Genomic DNA, 15,948 nt, shown 5'->3' on the forward strand with positions numbered 1-15,948 from the left:
CAGCACTAAATACTCTGTCATTTGCAAGAGCAACTAGACTCTCAATGCAGTCTCACAGCAAAGGCATGGACTGGTGGAGAGATGAAGTCCTATTCAGCAGTAGAACAACTGAAATCTTCCAATATCATATTCAACCCATGAATTCTGTTTAAATATTTGTTGAACTTACTCAATAGTCGTTGGCTCTTTGAACAGTCCACAACCTTCCAGGTTCAGTACACAGTTCCTCAGGTTCTCCTGGAGGGGATTGCAGAAGGAGATCTCTGCAGTGCACGTAGCATGCACCCTCGGTTTACCTAGGAGCTGATGAAAGACACAGGAACTCTCTTATGAATCAGGTTCCATACGAGGAGAGCTAGAAAGATTAGGGCTGCTCAGCTTAGAAAAGGGACGAGTTAGGGGATATGTGATAGAGGTCTAAAAAATCATGAATGGTGTGGAAAATGTGAATAGAGCAGTGTAATTTACTCTGACAATACAAAAACCAGAGGTCACCCAATGAAATTAACAGGCAGCAGGATTAAGAGAAATAAGAAATACTTTTTCACACAACATACAATTAACCTGTGGAACTCATTGCCATAAGATGTGAGATCCAAAAATATAACTGGGTTAAAAAAAACCAACCTAGATGAGTTCATGGACGATAGGACCATTAATGGCTATTAACCAGTATGGTCATGGATGCAACCTCATGCTTGGGGCAACCCTAAACCTCTGACTACCAGAAGCTGGAAGGGGAAAACAGGAGTGGTTCTCTCCAGAATTGCCCTGTAATATATCCTGAAGCTCTGGTACTGGCCATTGTCAGAGACAGGATACTGGGATAGATGGATCATTGGTCTGATCCAGAATGGCTGTTCTTACATTCTTGCATCCCTAAAAAAAATAGCATTTAGACTAGACTAGGATTTTAACAAAGCTGAAATATAAATAAGGAAAAAAATGGAGATTTAAAAAGAGAGAGTTATTCACCTAAAAATCCCTTCCTGGTTCAAAGTTGGCAGACATCTCTCCTATGAGATGGAGTCAATTGTTATTAGATTCAAAATCAAATTCTCTGTTGGTAAAATGAAAAATAAAGAAAGTTCTGTTGCTTCCAAATTTTTCAACACTGCAACCACGCACAGTGATCTAGGGATAGCCCCATGTGTGTGAGTGTGAGAAAGAGTTTCTTAGACCAATGAGTGTCCCATGTGTATGTGGAGCAACTAAGGAATGTGCTTTACCTTAATATCAACAGGAGGCTTGTTAATCACAATATCTCTGTTCACCATCAGGACTTCACCACCACATTCTGGTTCTGAGACAGCTACCACTCTCATAATGTTGTAATCAGAGAGATGAGACCCATACTGGTCAAATGGTATGTGTAGTGGAATTGTTTTCACTGCAAAGCAAAATTATTTTAATCACTAATCTGTTTCTCTCATCTGATATTTCCTGCCATTTCCATCCTGTAATTTGACTGGCATTAAACAGTATGGGTTATACAGTAGCTTGTTGAATGTCATGGTATCCCATTGTCTTTGAGTGCAGACATGACATCTGCTGGTTAAAGAAGATGCACAGTGGCCAGTTTCAAAGATCTTTAAGTATATCATTGCATTCACCAGGAAGTTTCTCCTTAATTAAAACTTCAAAGCAGAAGATTTTATTGTGCTGTGTTTCCTAATCCTCAGTGATATCCCAATCTCAAGAATTTAAATTTAGTAAAAATGAATCCAAACACTAAGGAGGCGATGGCTTGATATTCATATCGTATATGGAAAGAGCTTGTCGTCTCTGGAAAGGAAAATGATGTTAATCACAAGCTAAGTGTTTGTGATGTGACAGCCCTCCTGTCTTCTTTATTCCATGGCTTATCTAGTAGTGCTTGGAATGTTCAAGGCCTGGGATCCCATTTCCCTTGAGAGATATTATAATCTCCTCTATTCAAAGATATACACAGATTTCCTCAAACCTTTGGCTGATATCACAGCTTTCAGAGAACTGTAGCTACATCAGTGTATTTAACATAAAACTGTTCCTTAGTTAAAACCCGGACCAGAAGATTTAATGGTAATGAACTTCTGAATGCTCACCAATATCCCTAACCTTTGGAATTTAGCTCTGGTAGAAATTAATCCAGTAGGGCCTACGAGCCACCCAGAAGCATACAAGCAGTGAATTTGCTGATCTTTGGAGGATCAGAACAAAAGCAATCCAACTGTCAATATTAAAGGATAGAGATCCCCATTATTTTAATCTCCTGGGGCTGTTAAAAGGCCTCTGACTAATCCTGATCACAAGTATTGACCTATCTGCTGAGGATAGTGTTGACTTTGGACCAACAAGAGTGAATTAGATTGCTCCAATATTTCTTACCTTCCCTTGGACCCAGAATGACATTCATATTGTCCTTCCAGAACTGATCCAATGGACATCCATTGCATGTCATCACCTGAGCACACAAGTTGAAATTCAGGTTCTTGGGCTCCTTACGTAAGTTTTCAAGCACCCATTGCAGACAGACATCTTGGCCATATACAGGGCAATTAGACATCTTAAGCCTCATAGCAATACCAGCATCACTCAGGAATGGGCTTCGGAGAGATGCTAACTCTCTGTCTATATCTGAATTGGGAGCATTACAGTATCCAGAATGAATTTTTCTATAAGCTCTGTAAAATGCTTCTTTGTCTTTCAGAGAACCTGTTGAAGAAGATGTGGGACATTTAACCTGTTGGAGATACAAGAGATCATAACAACTCCCTCCGCCCCAAAAGTGATTAAATTCCTTCTTCTTCTCTCCTCTCCTCAGAGCTTAATCTGGTACAGTCAGGTGCCGAACGTAAAGAAAATGCACCTCCTCTCCAAGACATGGCAGTTCAAGGAGACAGGAATGCTGAAAGAAAATCACTTGGAAAACATGCTTAGTTGCAGTTTGTTACCTTTTTATATATGTAGAGTAAATAAATAAAAAAAACAGGCATTCAACATAAGTCTCAGAACCAGCTTTACAAGGACCAGAATTTGTACAATAGACCACATTACATATATCTGTCTAAACACTAGAGATATCCATATGAAGACCCTCTCGCAAATGTCCAGCTTCTTAACTTTGCTCCTGTTGTCCCTCAGACATAGTCAGCCAGGGGTTTCATTTTTACAGTTAGCTCCAACCCATTTCACACTCCTGTAAGTGTTGTGCTGTATAATCCTTTAACTACTGTTGAATGGTGAATGTATCCCAGTAACAACTTATACTGACAAAAAAAAATGAATATGAGGGTATACTGGATATGTCAGGTGGCTAACTGATGAGCATGTGTCTTGACATTGCTGGTACACTAGGTGAGAATAAAGAGGTTAACTCTTGCTTAAAGAATGATTTAGGGCGTTTCAAAGGTCCTAAAAAACCCAATCCTGATCTCTATTACCCAACTAAGGAACAGGCAGGGCCAGAATACAAATGAAAATAGTGGGAGTGAATGACTTTAAGCACAATCTTTTATAAAAATCAATTATATTTAGAAGCCTTTGGAATAAGGTTACTTTCCAAAAACTAGATCAGTCTGGAGAAGTTTTACTTTAAAACTGGGAACTTTCACAATGAACAGAATGTGTTTGTTTATATTTCTTATGATCAGCATTTCAAATTCCTGTGAATCCAGGTAAAGTCTTTGGTCCATACCTAATTCATACTTGTAAGCGCTGGTGATATCCTCCCGTAGGTCACTACCAATGCACTTGGTGCTGATGTATTGCCCACAAGGCCATGTGTCATAGTGTAGTTTTGTCTTTGAGACAGAGCCTTGGGAAAGCCAGCCAACACAGCTTGCATTCAGCCGAGAGAACATATGATGGCCGTCATAGTCCAAGTCCAGATCTCCATCTTTGATGCTTCTGACCCAAGTAGGACCACAGCATATTGAACCTAACACAGATCAAGTCAACCATATTACTACATTACGTAACATAGGATGCCTACTATACAACCTGAAGAATAGGACAGTAATGACATTTACAGAAACATAGGGTTCATTTACCTCTACCAGTCTCCAGGGGTGTTGGATCCAGACACTGCCAATCACCACAACATTGATTTAGATCTCTGCGGGCCATCCAAGATTCATTCCAGCAGTGGTAGCTCCTGTAGCATGTAAAAGTTCAGAGACTTTGTAAAGAACTCTCCGGGGCCAGTCTTTGGTACAAGTCAAAATTCTGGACCAATCAGACTAGAACAGGGGTAGGGTGGGAATATGAAAGCTCCCATTGATGTGTGATATTGATCTAGCTGGGTGAATGCTGTATTGGGAGCAGACACTACAACCATAGAGCTCTACACCAATGATAAGGAGCCTCAAGAAATCAGCTATCAAAGAACTGATTATCAACTAAGTGATCATGATGGAAGATGATGGCCCTGATCCCTGAAGGATTTGTTTCTCATGATCCAGTCAGTATTTTTGGAGCCACTCCAAGATAGATGGCCTCATTTGCAGGTAGTATTAAGTACTTATGAATTTGGTGAATGTTTTATGAGCATCTGATTCTTGTGTAGATTCAGCAGTCAAGCAAGTACTACTAGTGCATAATTATATCTTCTTGCAATGTGTCATTATGAAACTGAATTATTGCAACAGTCTTGCAACACTAAAGAAATGGTCCATGGTCAGGCTTATGTGCATCAGTAATAGCATTACATTACATTACATTATAGCTTGTACATCAGTAATAGCATTCACTCATTGTTGATTTCACACTTACCAAAGACTGTCTTTGCCACGCAGTGTTTTGCCAGTACAATCAAAAAGTTCATTGACAACAAGGGGGTTCTCAGCACGTTGAGGAGAATAGAAGTTTGTGACAACACGGCTTGGGATTCCCAAACACCTCATCACTGTAAGGGAAAAAGTGCTCCAGAGTCCAGAACACTTACTCAAAAGTCCCTATAAAGAATGCTTTCCTGGAATAAGTTAGCCAATTCCTTTCCTTCCTATTTTTCAAGTAATTTCTCCTATAATTGACACATAACATGTAAATAGTTTGAGCTAAAATCTCCAACAAAAAACACTAAGTGCACATAACACTAATGGTGCAAAGTCAGCTTCAGTAGGGGACTTCATTTTGGTGTTGGAAAAGTAGCAAAGGGGGACACAGTAGTAGGAAATGGGATGTTAGGCTTTCTTCCTGGGTGCTTTAGTAGGCTCAATAATAAGTGTCTGACTAACAAAACATCAAGAGTCCTCTATAACGTTAATTGCAAACGACGCACAGATTCAATATCACTATGTTATGAAACATCCCCATCAACCAACTTAGAAACTGATTTACCTCAGTAATCAATCACTTATAACCCTGCCAATGGAATTTCTGTGTTGTCTAGCTGACTAAAATATCCTCTCTTTTCATAGGAAAAGATAGTAGTTTGCAGCTAATTGCTTTGGCTCCCAGATTTTAGGAAGAGATATAGACAAGCATTTTATTGCAATTGTCACTGCTTCTTCTTCTGATTCATCATCCAAGCTCGTGCTAAAAGAAAATACTACCACATACAGTACACTGTTCTTACTCTGCCTTTTATCACTGGAGGAAATGCTCAGCAAGCACTGCAGCATATAGTACTGACTGGAGTCTGGGCCAGAAGGACGAGTACTGCTTTTCTTCCTGCTGTGATCAATGCTGAGACAAAGCTGGATCTCACCCTAGTCAGATATTTTATAGTGAATTTATTTTGGTAACAAAAAATAGATCCACTTTTTTTTCTGGTGATATGCAGATCAGGTGAGCTGCTTGCTATAGGCTTTTGGGGAAGGGTTGTTTTCCTTGATATATCATTCCCCACCAACTTGTGGGGGGGCGGGGGACGGGAAGGCTAGCTTACCTGTGCACATTACTGATGCAAGAGATGCAGAGTCTCCATATCTGACTGGCCTACATCTGCCTTTATACCACTGCTGAAGGATGGGAACACTTCCATTCCATGACAGTGGTTTAGCCCCCTGCAGGTAATCATTGTTCTGTGGGAGCTTCATGATGCTGTTACTGCTATGGCCACAAATCTGGAAAACAGACAAGAATAAATCTAAATACCTGATCACTTCTCTACATCCTAACACTTTTCCAAGATACAAATTCTGCATTGAGCTATTAAAACTGTGGAAATTCTGATTTACTTGGTTAGTCAAATTCCTCCCTGTTTAGCTCCATATGTGGTATATGTGTGTGTGTGGTTCCTGTGTCTTTCACTCTTCTCCTACAACATAGCTCACTGCTACTGATGCATTCAGAGGTCATATGTGATTAACCATTCACTTACCATGTGGTTTACCACCATGCTGACATGCACAGGATCATTGCGCCAACTACTTTCTCGGTCAGAGTCATGATGGTAATTTGCACCCATATCCAGGAGTTTCAGGCAGATATCCAAAATGCCATCTTCAAACTACGTGCACAAGGAAAGAAGGCTGTTACAGACACTATGGAATGCTGGCTTTGATAAGTTTCCTTTTGTTTTCCTTTTATTGCTGTGATCTCTTCATGCAAGTGAGCAGACCCCTTTTTCTAAAGGCCAGCGCTGAGGGCTTTGCATCGTATCTCATATCTACTTGCAGAAAGGAAAGGATTCCTGTTAGAACATGTCAGAGTTACTTTTTGCTTGGCCAATGGAATCATTTCCATCTTTCATTCAGAGGCCTGATATGAGGTACGTCCCCTGCTTCTTCCAGGGAAGTCTCTACTGCCTTCCCAACCCCTGTAGGGCCAAAGTGAAGTTAATTCACCTTTTCCCCAGAGTTGAGTGTCTATCCTGTAGTCCTCGCTAGGGCTGGGTGAGAAGTGGTTTTCTCATCCTGTGAAAACTTTTGAGATTTCAAAATGTTTCTTGTTCTGTAGCTGTTTCCTTTTGAATGTGTTTTGTGAAAATCAGAGACACCCACCCAGAGTAGCCAGATGGTTAGGGCTCATTCCTGGGATGTGAAAGGTTCAAATTCTTGATCTGAATGATGCAAAGCAGTGACTTTAACTTGAATCTCCCACATACTTGGTAAGTGTGCTAACCTCCAGGCCTTAGAGTCATTTTCTCTCTCTGACCCAATGAATATTGATATAAAGTGGAACAGGTCCAGTAGGAGAGATTGACCGATTGACTGTATAGTCCAGCGGTTAGGGCACTCCCTGTGATGTGGGGGAGACAGGTTCTGAATGAGATAGAGTTTGGATCTCCTAGGAGAACGCCCGGCCCCTTACCACTGGGCTATCAGGTCTCTCTGCTCTAGTGGTCGCAAGGTGGATTTTTTTTTTTACTGTATGTTAAAGTATTGAGACTGGAGCATGGTCTGGATTGGCACAAGAAAAACTCATTAAATTCTGTAATATACCAGATATTTATGTAAATCTTGGATTGCACCAGTGCTACAGAAAGGCAAGATCAGTCTGGCTAGGCTCTGTCAACATCATCTTTTGAATTATTGTTGGGTTCCACAAGTTCTGAACAAGTCTCACAGTGTGACATTTACCTGTCCAAAGTGCCACGGTCTAGAAGTAATGTGCTTGTGAACGCCCTGGTACAGCATTCCTTGTTCATTCAGGACATATTCTTTTCTGAGGGCCCCATTGTACATATACACGGGGTCATCTGGAAAAGAAGCAGAGCCAGAACTATCACTCTAATTTCTCTACCACTCACTTTCTCTTTCCTTTCTCTCTTTACAAATCTGCTGATTTTCCTGTCTTTTTTTAATTTGAACTTGAGCAACATTTTAAAGTGTGTCATCTCCTTGGAAACATTGTTAGAGTTTTGGATAAATTGTTTAATAACTCACTGTATATTTAAAAGTTTGATTTTTGTCAAATCAATTTTTCCTTTAACAGGTCTCACCCAACTTTAAATATGTACAGCCTGAATTTCAGAGATGCTGAGAACCTCCAACTTCCACTGACATTGCAGTGCAGTGCACATCTGAAATTCAAACAATGTGAGTTTAAATTTGGCACCTAAAAACCAAGGCATGCAAAATTACAGACTGTTTTTGAATATTTGGCACTTACTGACTCACTTAAGGTCATACAGGGAAGGTCTACACAGCCTGGCTGTGACTGGTCTGTCAGCTGACTCAGGCTCATGGGTTTCAGGCTGTGGGGTTAAAAATTGCTGTGTTGACATTTGGGCTCAGGTTGGACCCCAGGAGCTAGGACCCCCCCCCATCATGGGGTCCCAAGGCTTAGGATCCAGTCAGAACCTAAAAGTCTATACAGTAATTTTACAGCCCTGCAAGGCCAAGCCCCATGAACCCGAGTCAATTGACATGGGCTAGCCAGGGGTGTTTAATTGTTGTGTAGGTGTACCCACAGAGTCAGCAGTAACAGCCAGGAACATTACCCAAACCTACTGACTCCTGCCCTGTGCTCTATCCCACAGGATAGTGGCCTCCCAGCTCAAACTAATTTACTTCAGAGTGGTATCATGAAGCGCTTTAATATTCTGATGGAAAGTGCTGTAGAAGTGGAGGGGGAAACATTATACTTTAAAACTAATGGCATTAAGTGACCAAATGAAAAAAATGAGCTCCTAACGTCTCTGGATTTTGGAGTCCTCAAAATCTAGATTGGGAGATCCCAGCACTTGCAGGAGAGAAAATGAACATGCACAATCTGAACCTGAATTGCACATCTCAAGTCCATCTCTTCTGAGAATATTTTTTACTATCCCAAACACCCTCTCCCTTGAGGCAACTGTTCCTTATAGTTTTGTTAATTTCAAACTCCTTCTATAAGCAAAATAATAAATATCCCCAGCATTTCTCTAACCACAGATTTCCTATGGGCTTCTTACCAGCACACCAAGGATTAAAGAGGATGTAAAAGTCTCCTAGGCACCGGTCATATGTGCGATTACAAGATGTGATGTGCATGTTGAGAATGTGGCGGCCAATACAGGCATTGGTCGGTGGAAACAGGGTGATGTTCATGCACCTTTTTTGATGTGGTTTGTAGCAAGCACTCCAGCAGCTGTGATCTATACATTTGCCTAGAGAGAAGTTGCACTTCGTCCCATTTGACTCACAGGGTCTGAGGCCTTTTCAGGAAAGGAAAAATACAAGTCTGAATAAAAATGGACAAATCATATTCCACAGACACATACTTTGTTAAAATGACATTTGCAATGTAAAGCTTCTAAAATATAAGGTCTCTTATTTATGTGAATAAAGCACAGCACGGTTCGGGAGAAATTAAAACTCCACATGAAATGCAAGGGGGCTTGGAGAAGGTATCTATCGGCACAGGTGGTGAATGAGGAAAGATTATTTATTAGCAGAAGACTGGGGGAAGACCACACATCTTCATGAAGTTTGGAAGTGATTACCTGTCTCCACAGTGAAGGAGATGGTGTCCCTGGAGTCATCCCATTCCCGGTTCTTGAAGTTCACATAAAAGTTGAAGGCCTGACCTCTCCTCACTATCTGTTTGTCAGTGCCAAAGAAATGAGTGTTATGGTTGTTGCAGTTGTGAGGACAGTTCAGGTCTACATCTCCTGTTGCAATAGCTGCAGGAAAAGAGAGGAATAAACCCAATGAGAAAAAAATATATCATTGAGGACTCATTATTTAACAGCTGTTGCCAAGGCTTCCTGCGGGAGGGGAAAAGATGACAGACAAATAGAGAGCATAGCAATTAATCAAAGCAATATATTTTCATTCTGAAGAACTAGTTAAAGAACAAGAAATATTTCAAATCTTCAAAAGGGTTGAGAAACTGGTCAGTAGAAGCAGATAGGGCATATGCCCATATGAAGTTAGTTCCCTGTGCAGCAGAGGTGAAAGTAAGCCCGTACGGGCCAGTACAGAGGACCGGTAAGAAAAGGAGACTGCCTGAGGGAGGGAGAAGCCTGACCCCTGCATAAGAATAGTTTAAACTCAGCTGTTCCCTGAGCGGTTCAGCCCCCCAGGGTTAGGAGTGGTTTCTGGCATCCTTGTTAATTTCACTCACAATAGCAGGGGGGAGGGTGTGTTTGACCATGGCAGGGGCAGTCCTTTTCTGCTCCTGGGATGAGGAGATCTCTCCAATACTAATATACACAACAAATACAAGCATTTGGCTGCACAGCTTAAATCCAGAGCTAATAAAAGAAGGTGGAAGGGGAAAACTCACTGTCACGTTGGTTTCTCGTCTCCTCCCTCCCCCTCCTCCAGCCAGGCTGCAGACAAGGCTCTGCATTCCTCCCCACCCCCACCCCCTCCTCAGCAGGGGTTCTCCTCTAGGTTCTAGCTTGCAGTAGGGAGACTGGCTGAGATGCCTGGTGCTGCTGCCTGCATAAGAACAGTTTTAACTCCGCTGTTCCCTGCGCAGTTCAACCCCCAGCGTTAGCAGCCTGTTTCTGGCATCCTTGTTAATTTCATTCCCAGTTGTTGTTGGGGCAGGGGAGAGGGTGTGTGTGACCAGGGCAGGGGCAATTCTTTTCTGCCCCCAGGATGAGGGGATCTCCTATACACAAAAAACACAATCAAAATCAGGAACCATTTCCAAGTTCAAATCTATCCCATTCCCTCCCCAGCAGAGGATCATGGTTGTGATTTCCAAACTGCTTGCAGATCCTCTTTGAAATCTTACTGAACTGAGCAGGGAACAGCTGAGTTTAAACTGTTCTTATGCAGGAGGCAGGCTTCTCCCTCCCTCAGCCAGTCTCCCTGCTCCCTGCTGCAAGCTAGAGGGAAGCCCCTGCAGCTGCTGAGTGCCAGGCAGGGAGAAAGCACGGAGCCTAGTGTCGGCAGCCTGGCTGGAGAAGGAGGGAAGACACGGAGAAAAATGTGACAGTGAATTTTCACTTTTTCAAGCTTATTCTAGTAGTAAAGTTTTATTACAGACAGTACTGGTAGTAGTAATAGTAGCTTTATTTTCTCTATCTATGTTATGCAATGGGAGAGATCCATGAAGTACGTAGGAGAGGTGGGTTGCTTGCGATTGGACCATATGGGTAAGAAATGTAAATTATTTTTGCCCCTGCCCACACCCCAGGGCTCCCAGCTGCCTCTGCAGCTTGTAGCTCCGGGGGTGATTTAAAGGGCCCGGCTTCTAGCTTCAGCCGAATCCCCGAGCCCTTTAAATCCTGATTTAAAAGCCCCGGGATTTAAAGGCCCCACCTCTTCTGATAGAGGCCACGCCTCTTCCAGTTGAGGCCCCTCCCCCTCTGCAGGACTCTGGAGTACCGGTAAGTCTTTTAAGTTACTTTCACCTCTGCTTTGCAGGATACACAGAGCCCACCTCTGCTCCTAAAAGCATCACATGTTGAACTAAGAAAATGACAGAATTGAACTCTATGGAAATCTTTACTGCTAATCAAAAGCATCTCTCAGTAAGAAAAGACTAGACCCACATAAACCCCTCCTAGGGGTTGTAGATGAATCTATATCTCATGGCCAGCAGTATCAAAGTCAACTAACAGATCTTCATCTATCACCTGAAGGACACTTACAACCCCACACAATCAGCACATCTACACCACGTTGAAGCTCAAGCCCAATTTAATTGGGGACAAGGAAACCAGGGGAATCCAGATGCTATCTAAGATGCCTTGCCAAAACCTTCTCAGTAAACTCCCTAAAAGTAGGAGATTCTAAACAGGGCAATAACTGGAGTTAATCAGCATAGCCAGATAACATTTTTGGAGCAATGATCTAACAATTGCTTCTTTAAAGTTAGCTAGTATCTTGCAATCAGCTTAGAGAGCCACTGATAATCAGCTCTAATACCTCCCATTGGTTTTCTCCAGCCAATGGGAATTTAGCTCTAAATCACTGGGAACACAGAACATTAGTTATTTTTACTTTATGCTTTACATGTAGTTTTTTATAATTTGCCTTTTCATTCCTCTCAGAAATGGTCATCACACCATCTCCTCATCATATTTCCCATAATTCTCAAGGTTTAAAATCACTTTTGATATCTGTAGGGGGTGGGCTGTTTTTTGTTATTGTTTTTTAAAGGGGAAAAACTGAGTTCAAATATAAAGTAATTATCACAGAAAATATTATCTTTTTATGACAATATTCACAACAAAGAGTATCTAAACCACAAAAATGATCTCTTGTCTTGAATTTACACAGTAGTTTGCACAGATTTTGTCCATGTTTCTGGCAGATTCCTTAGTCTGCTTGCCTTGTCTGCCACCTCTCCTTTCAGATATTAGTCACATGATAACAAAGCTCCAAAGCACTCACCTTCCATTTTCCTTGCACACAGACCAGTTTCTTAAGCAGAGTAGCACCCAGTCCAATTGCTCCTTAGCAAGTTCGATGCTATACCCCAAGATCTGGTTGAGTTCATCTGTGACTGTAAACCTCATCTCCTGTCAGCAGTATTTATACTCAGAACGACAATACGCTTATGCATATTGCATCAACAAAATGCCAATTAACTAGAACATGTTTAGGGTGAGGCCTCACCCACATATTCACTGATGCTCATAAACATCTCAGAGTAATATTCACTTCAAGCATTACCAGAGTGAGTCCAGCTGAAGGCAGGGAGGAATTTTGGTTCTTTGCCAATAGCATAGATGTCTCCAGTGGCCCAGGTCTCTGGGATACTTCAGTGATGTGATGAATCTGAAAACCTCCTGAGCATAGAAAATCATGTGGTGATATAAGTCACACAAGTTGAGAACACTTTGTGCCCACTTTTACTTATAACAAAGAATTTACTGGACAGAAATTGGAGTGAATCAGCATAGCCAGATAACATCAAGAATTTTCTATGGAATACAGGCACACAGTACAGCCTACTATGTGCCATGACTTGCCAGAGTGGAGGCTCAGGAGTGCCGTATACCCCAGTGGAAACTTTCTTATCATAAACCATAATACAACTGCTTTTGGAAATTAGAGTAATTTTCTACCTGGAAACTACACTGTTCCTTCAAAGATGGCTGTGTGTATATTTAAATTGTGCATGTATAATTTAAGGAACTCATCCCTTCACTATTCAAATACAGGGAGCAAAAATTGAGAATACGTTAATACTAGGGCTTCACCTTGATATAACTATATTTGAGCCCAATAGAATATTTAGATTTTCACAAAGTTCCAGAAGCAGTCTGGATTCACCTATGTGACACTGAACACTTACATATATTTGTGATAAAATACACATATTCAACACTGAATATACATATCTGAGCTGCTAGTGCCAAAGCTCCACCCTCCAACCCGGATATATTAGGGCTTTTGTCACATAGCAATAGGTGGAGGGTAAGGAAGTTAGGTAAGCACAAGTATTGATCACCCTCGTCAGATATTTTGCAATTGATACATAGACTTGTATTTGTTTGCATTCTATCTTCAAACACATAATAGATTCACTATTAAGGAAGCTGGTTTGTGAATGCTTCACAAATCTCCCGCCTGTCCACCCATGATATATTGCATTTAGTAGTTATGCAATCTGACTCAGCTAGGTCTAACAGATATTCTAGTGACACTATTTAAAATAAAATGATTCCATATATCACTTTTTTGTAAAAGCTTATCTCAACAGAATAGTCGCAATAAACCACATCAGTCTTGAAGTAACTAAACTTTCTAACTAAATAAAATGTTTTGATTTTTTTTCTCCTCTTTGGACTATATCCTTAATTACATTTAAATTGTAAGTTACATGCTAACTTTTTTACAAAATATCTTTAGTAACCATTGGCTGAGAACAAAAGAAATCTAAGGTTCTTATAAAAACTGCTAATGAGACAAAAATCAAATCTGGTGTAATCTACAGTAATCATCCACTGACACTCATTTACACCAGTTTTTAATTTTAAAGCCTATACATTTTTTTTTCTTTTCATCTGGTGAATCATTAAAGCAACATGATTCTTCAATTCATCTAACTTCATTATGTGACGTTAGAGCATTATGTTTTTAATTTCTCAGAAAAGGAAAGAAGAAAGCCAATGAAGATTAGCGCTGTCTATTCCTGCCAGGTTCTGTAGGCAATTCAACACCTCATGGTCAATGATATACATGGCTGATTACTCATTTAATGCAAATTCAACATTCACTCCTAAGTTTTGCAGATAATTTGGACCTTGTTGGATATATCAATATGGTTTCTGCACTATAACAGGATCTGGAAACAGACTGATAGCAGCTAAAAAATCCTATATATAGTCCTGCATTTAGCCCACCAGAATCTATTGTAGAGCCTTCAGAAAAGAGGGATGCAGACATTATTTCAACAAAGGCCCAACTACTGTTTGTCCTGCCATAGAGAGCGACAGTTGTCATCTAAATTTGGTACAAGGATTCCCTGCTAGCTCTCACCAATGCAAAGATTTAGCCTCAGGGCCCCAGCAAATCTGTAGAACCTCAGTAATCCCAAATCCAAGGCCCATTGAAAATCAGTGGAAAGACTGCAATTGACTTCAGTGGGATTTGAATCAGATACTAAGGGTATTTCTACACTGCACAGAAAAACCCATAGTGCCAAGTCTCAGAGCCTAGTGAACTGACTCGGGCTCACAGGGCGTGGGCTGTGAGGCTAAAAATTACCAGTGTAGTTGTTCAGGCTTAGACTGGAGCCTGAGCTCTGAACCCTGGTGACGGGGGAGGGTCTTGGACTCTGGACTCCAGCCCAAGCAGGATCATCTATGCTGTTATTTTTAGCCCCACAGCTCAAGCTCAAGACAATTGACCCAGACTCAGAGACTCCATGCTCCATGTGAATATTTCTTTCAGTATCAGCATACCCTAAGAGACTGAAGAAAACTCAGCCCTCAGTGTCTCTGACACCCTTCTCCATCAAACTGATCTAAATCTGATCAATCTTACCAGTGAACAAGTTCAGCACAAAGAGAAATACTCTGAGGAGTATTGCCCCTGTTGTTGGCGATACTGAATGGAAGCAGCTTGTATTTAGCAGACTGCTCAGAACAGCTCTGCTGGTCCAGTTTTCATAGATTTTATGACAGAGCAAAAGAAAGATTTCTTCATCTGCTCCACAACTATGATTTAGCACCAGTGGGTGTCAATAAGAACAGAGAAATTGACAATTTCACAGGTGGAAGTGGATGTTATTTGTGGGGTAATATTTGTTGTTCACAAGCATTTGAATGGCCATTGGGCATTTGTGAAAATGTATGTGAATCCCAAATGTTTCATTAATTGTAGCATGAATGATCACTCAACTGAAGACTCAGACGGATTGTGCAATGTAAGCTGTCTTGTATTTATTATTTGTCATTCTTCTGTTTAAAAACTTTGTCATTCGACCAGAGGGCAGAAATAATATCATGTGAATTAGGTGGCCATTCAAACACCACAAACAGGTGGCAATTAGTAAAGTGTCTAAGTGTACAATTCACAGACAATCCAGAGGCTAATATCCCAGGTGGCTGACAAGCCATTTTTTTCTCTGGGGAAAAAAAAAACAAAACAAAAAAACTGAAAATTTTGTTTGATTTTTTTTTCTACTTTTGGAAATGAAACTAGATTGGAAATTTTAATCTCAATTTGATTTGAATAAAATTTTTCATTTCTATTCAACTTTTCATTACAGTTTTGAAAATGAAATAATTTTTTAAAACTTCAATTTTTTGTTATTTTCCCCTTCCTTTTTTTTGCAACAGAACAAAAAACATTTACATTTTACCCTCCAACTTTCCCCTTTCTTTTTTTCATTTCCCTGTGATAGCTTGGGAAGTCTGTAATTCATTTTCATTTTTCCTTTTGCCACTCCATAACCTTTCCAAATTTTGAGAACTTTGAAAAGTTATAAGAAAAAAACAACAACAAAAAATCTAGATATCCTTTATTATGTTGAATTCAGCAGCAAAAAGGAACAATGGAAAGAGGAAGAGAGGAAAAATCTGAAATCTGAAATTTTGAATTTATAAAAAAATTGGTTTTCAGAAAACACACCAGAACTAAAAATCATATTCATAACAAAATTAAATTTAAAATGTTTTGAAATTTC

General features: G+C 40.5%; 1 protein-coding gene across 1 annotated transcript in view; it reads right to left on the reverse strand.

Moving 5' to 3' along the window:
* Positions 1-12,210, reverse strand: part of LOC123363191 (protein-glutamine gamma-glutamyltransferase 5-like) — a 60,573-nt gene extending 48,363 nt beyond the window's left edge. Inside the window, exons 1-11 of the mRNA XM_045004075.1 lie at positions 12,204-12,210; positions 9,353-9,532; positions 7,506-7,624; positions 6,305-6,433; positions 5,870-6,047; positions 4,753-4,885; positions 4,032-4,135; positions 3,677-3,919; positions 2,368-2,694; positions 1,230-1,390; positions 170-303 (exon numbers count right to left, since the gene is read on the reverse strand). Coding sequence (XP_044860010.1) covers positions 170-303; positions 1,230-1,390; positions 2,368-2,694; positions 3,677-3,919; positions 4,032-4,135; positions 4,753-4,885; positions 5,870-6,047; positions 6,305-6,433; positions 7,506-7,624; positions 9,353-9,532; positions 12,204-12,210 — 1,715 coding nt within the window. The remainder of the gene's footprint in view (positions 1-169; positions 304-1,229; positions 1,391-2,367; positions 2,695-3,676; positions 3,920-4,031; positions 4,136-4,752; positions 4,886-5,869; positions 6,048-6,304; positions 6,434-7,505; positions 7,625-9,352; positions 9,533-12,203) is intronic.
* Positions 12,211-15,948: the final 3,738 nt, after the last annotated feature.

Source organism: Mauremys mutica, chromosome 2, assembly GCF_020497125.1.
Source record: "Mauremys mutica isolate MM-2020 ecotype Southern chromosome 2, ASM2049712v1, whole genome shotgun sequence".
Lineage (NCBI taxonomy): Eukaryota > Metazoa > Chordata > Testudines > Geoemydidae > Mauremys > Mauremys mutica.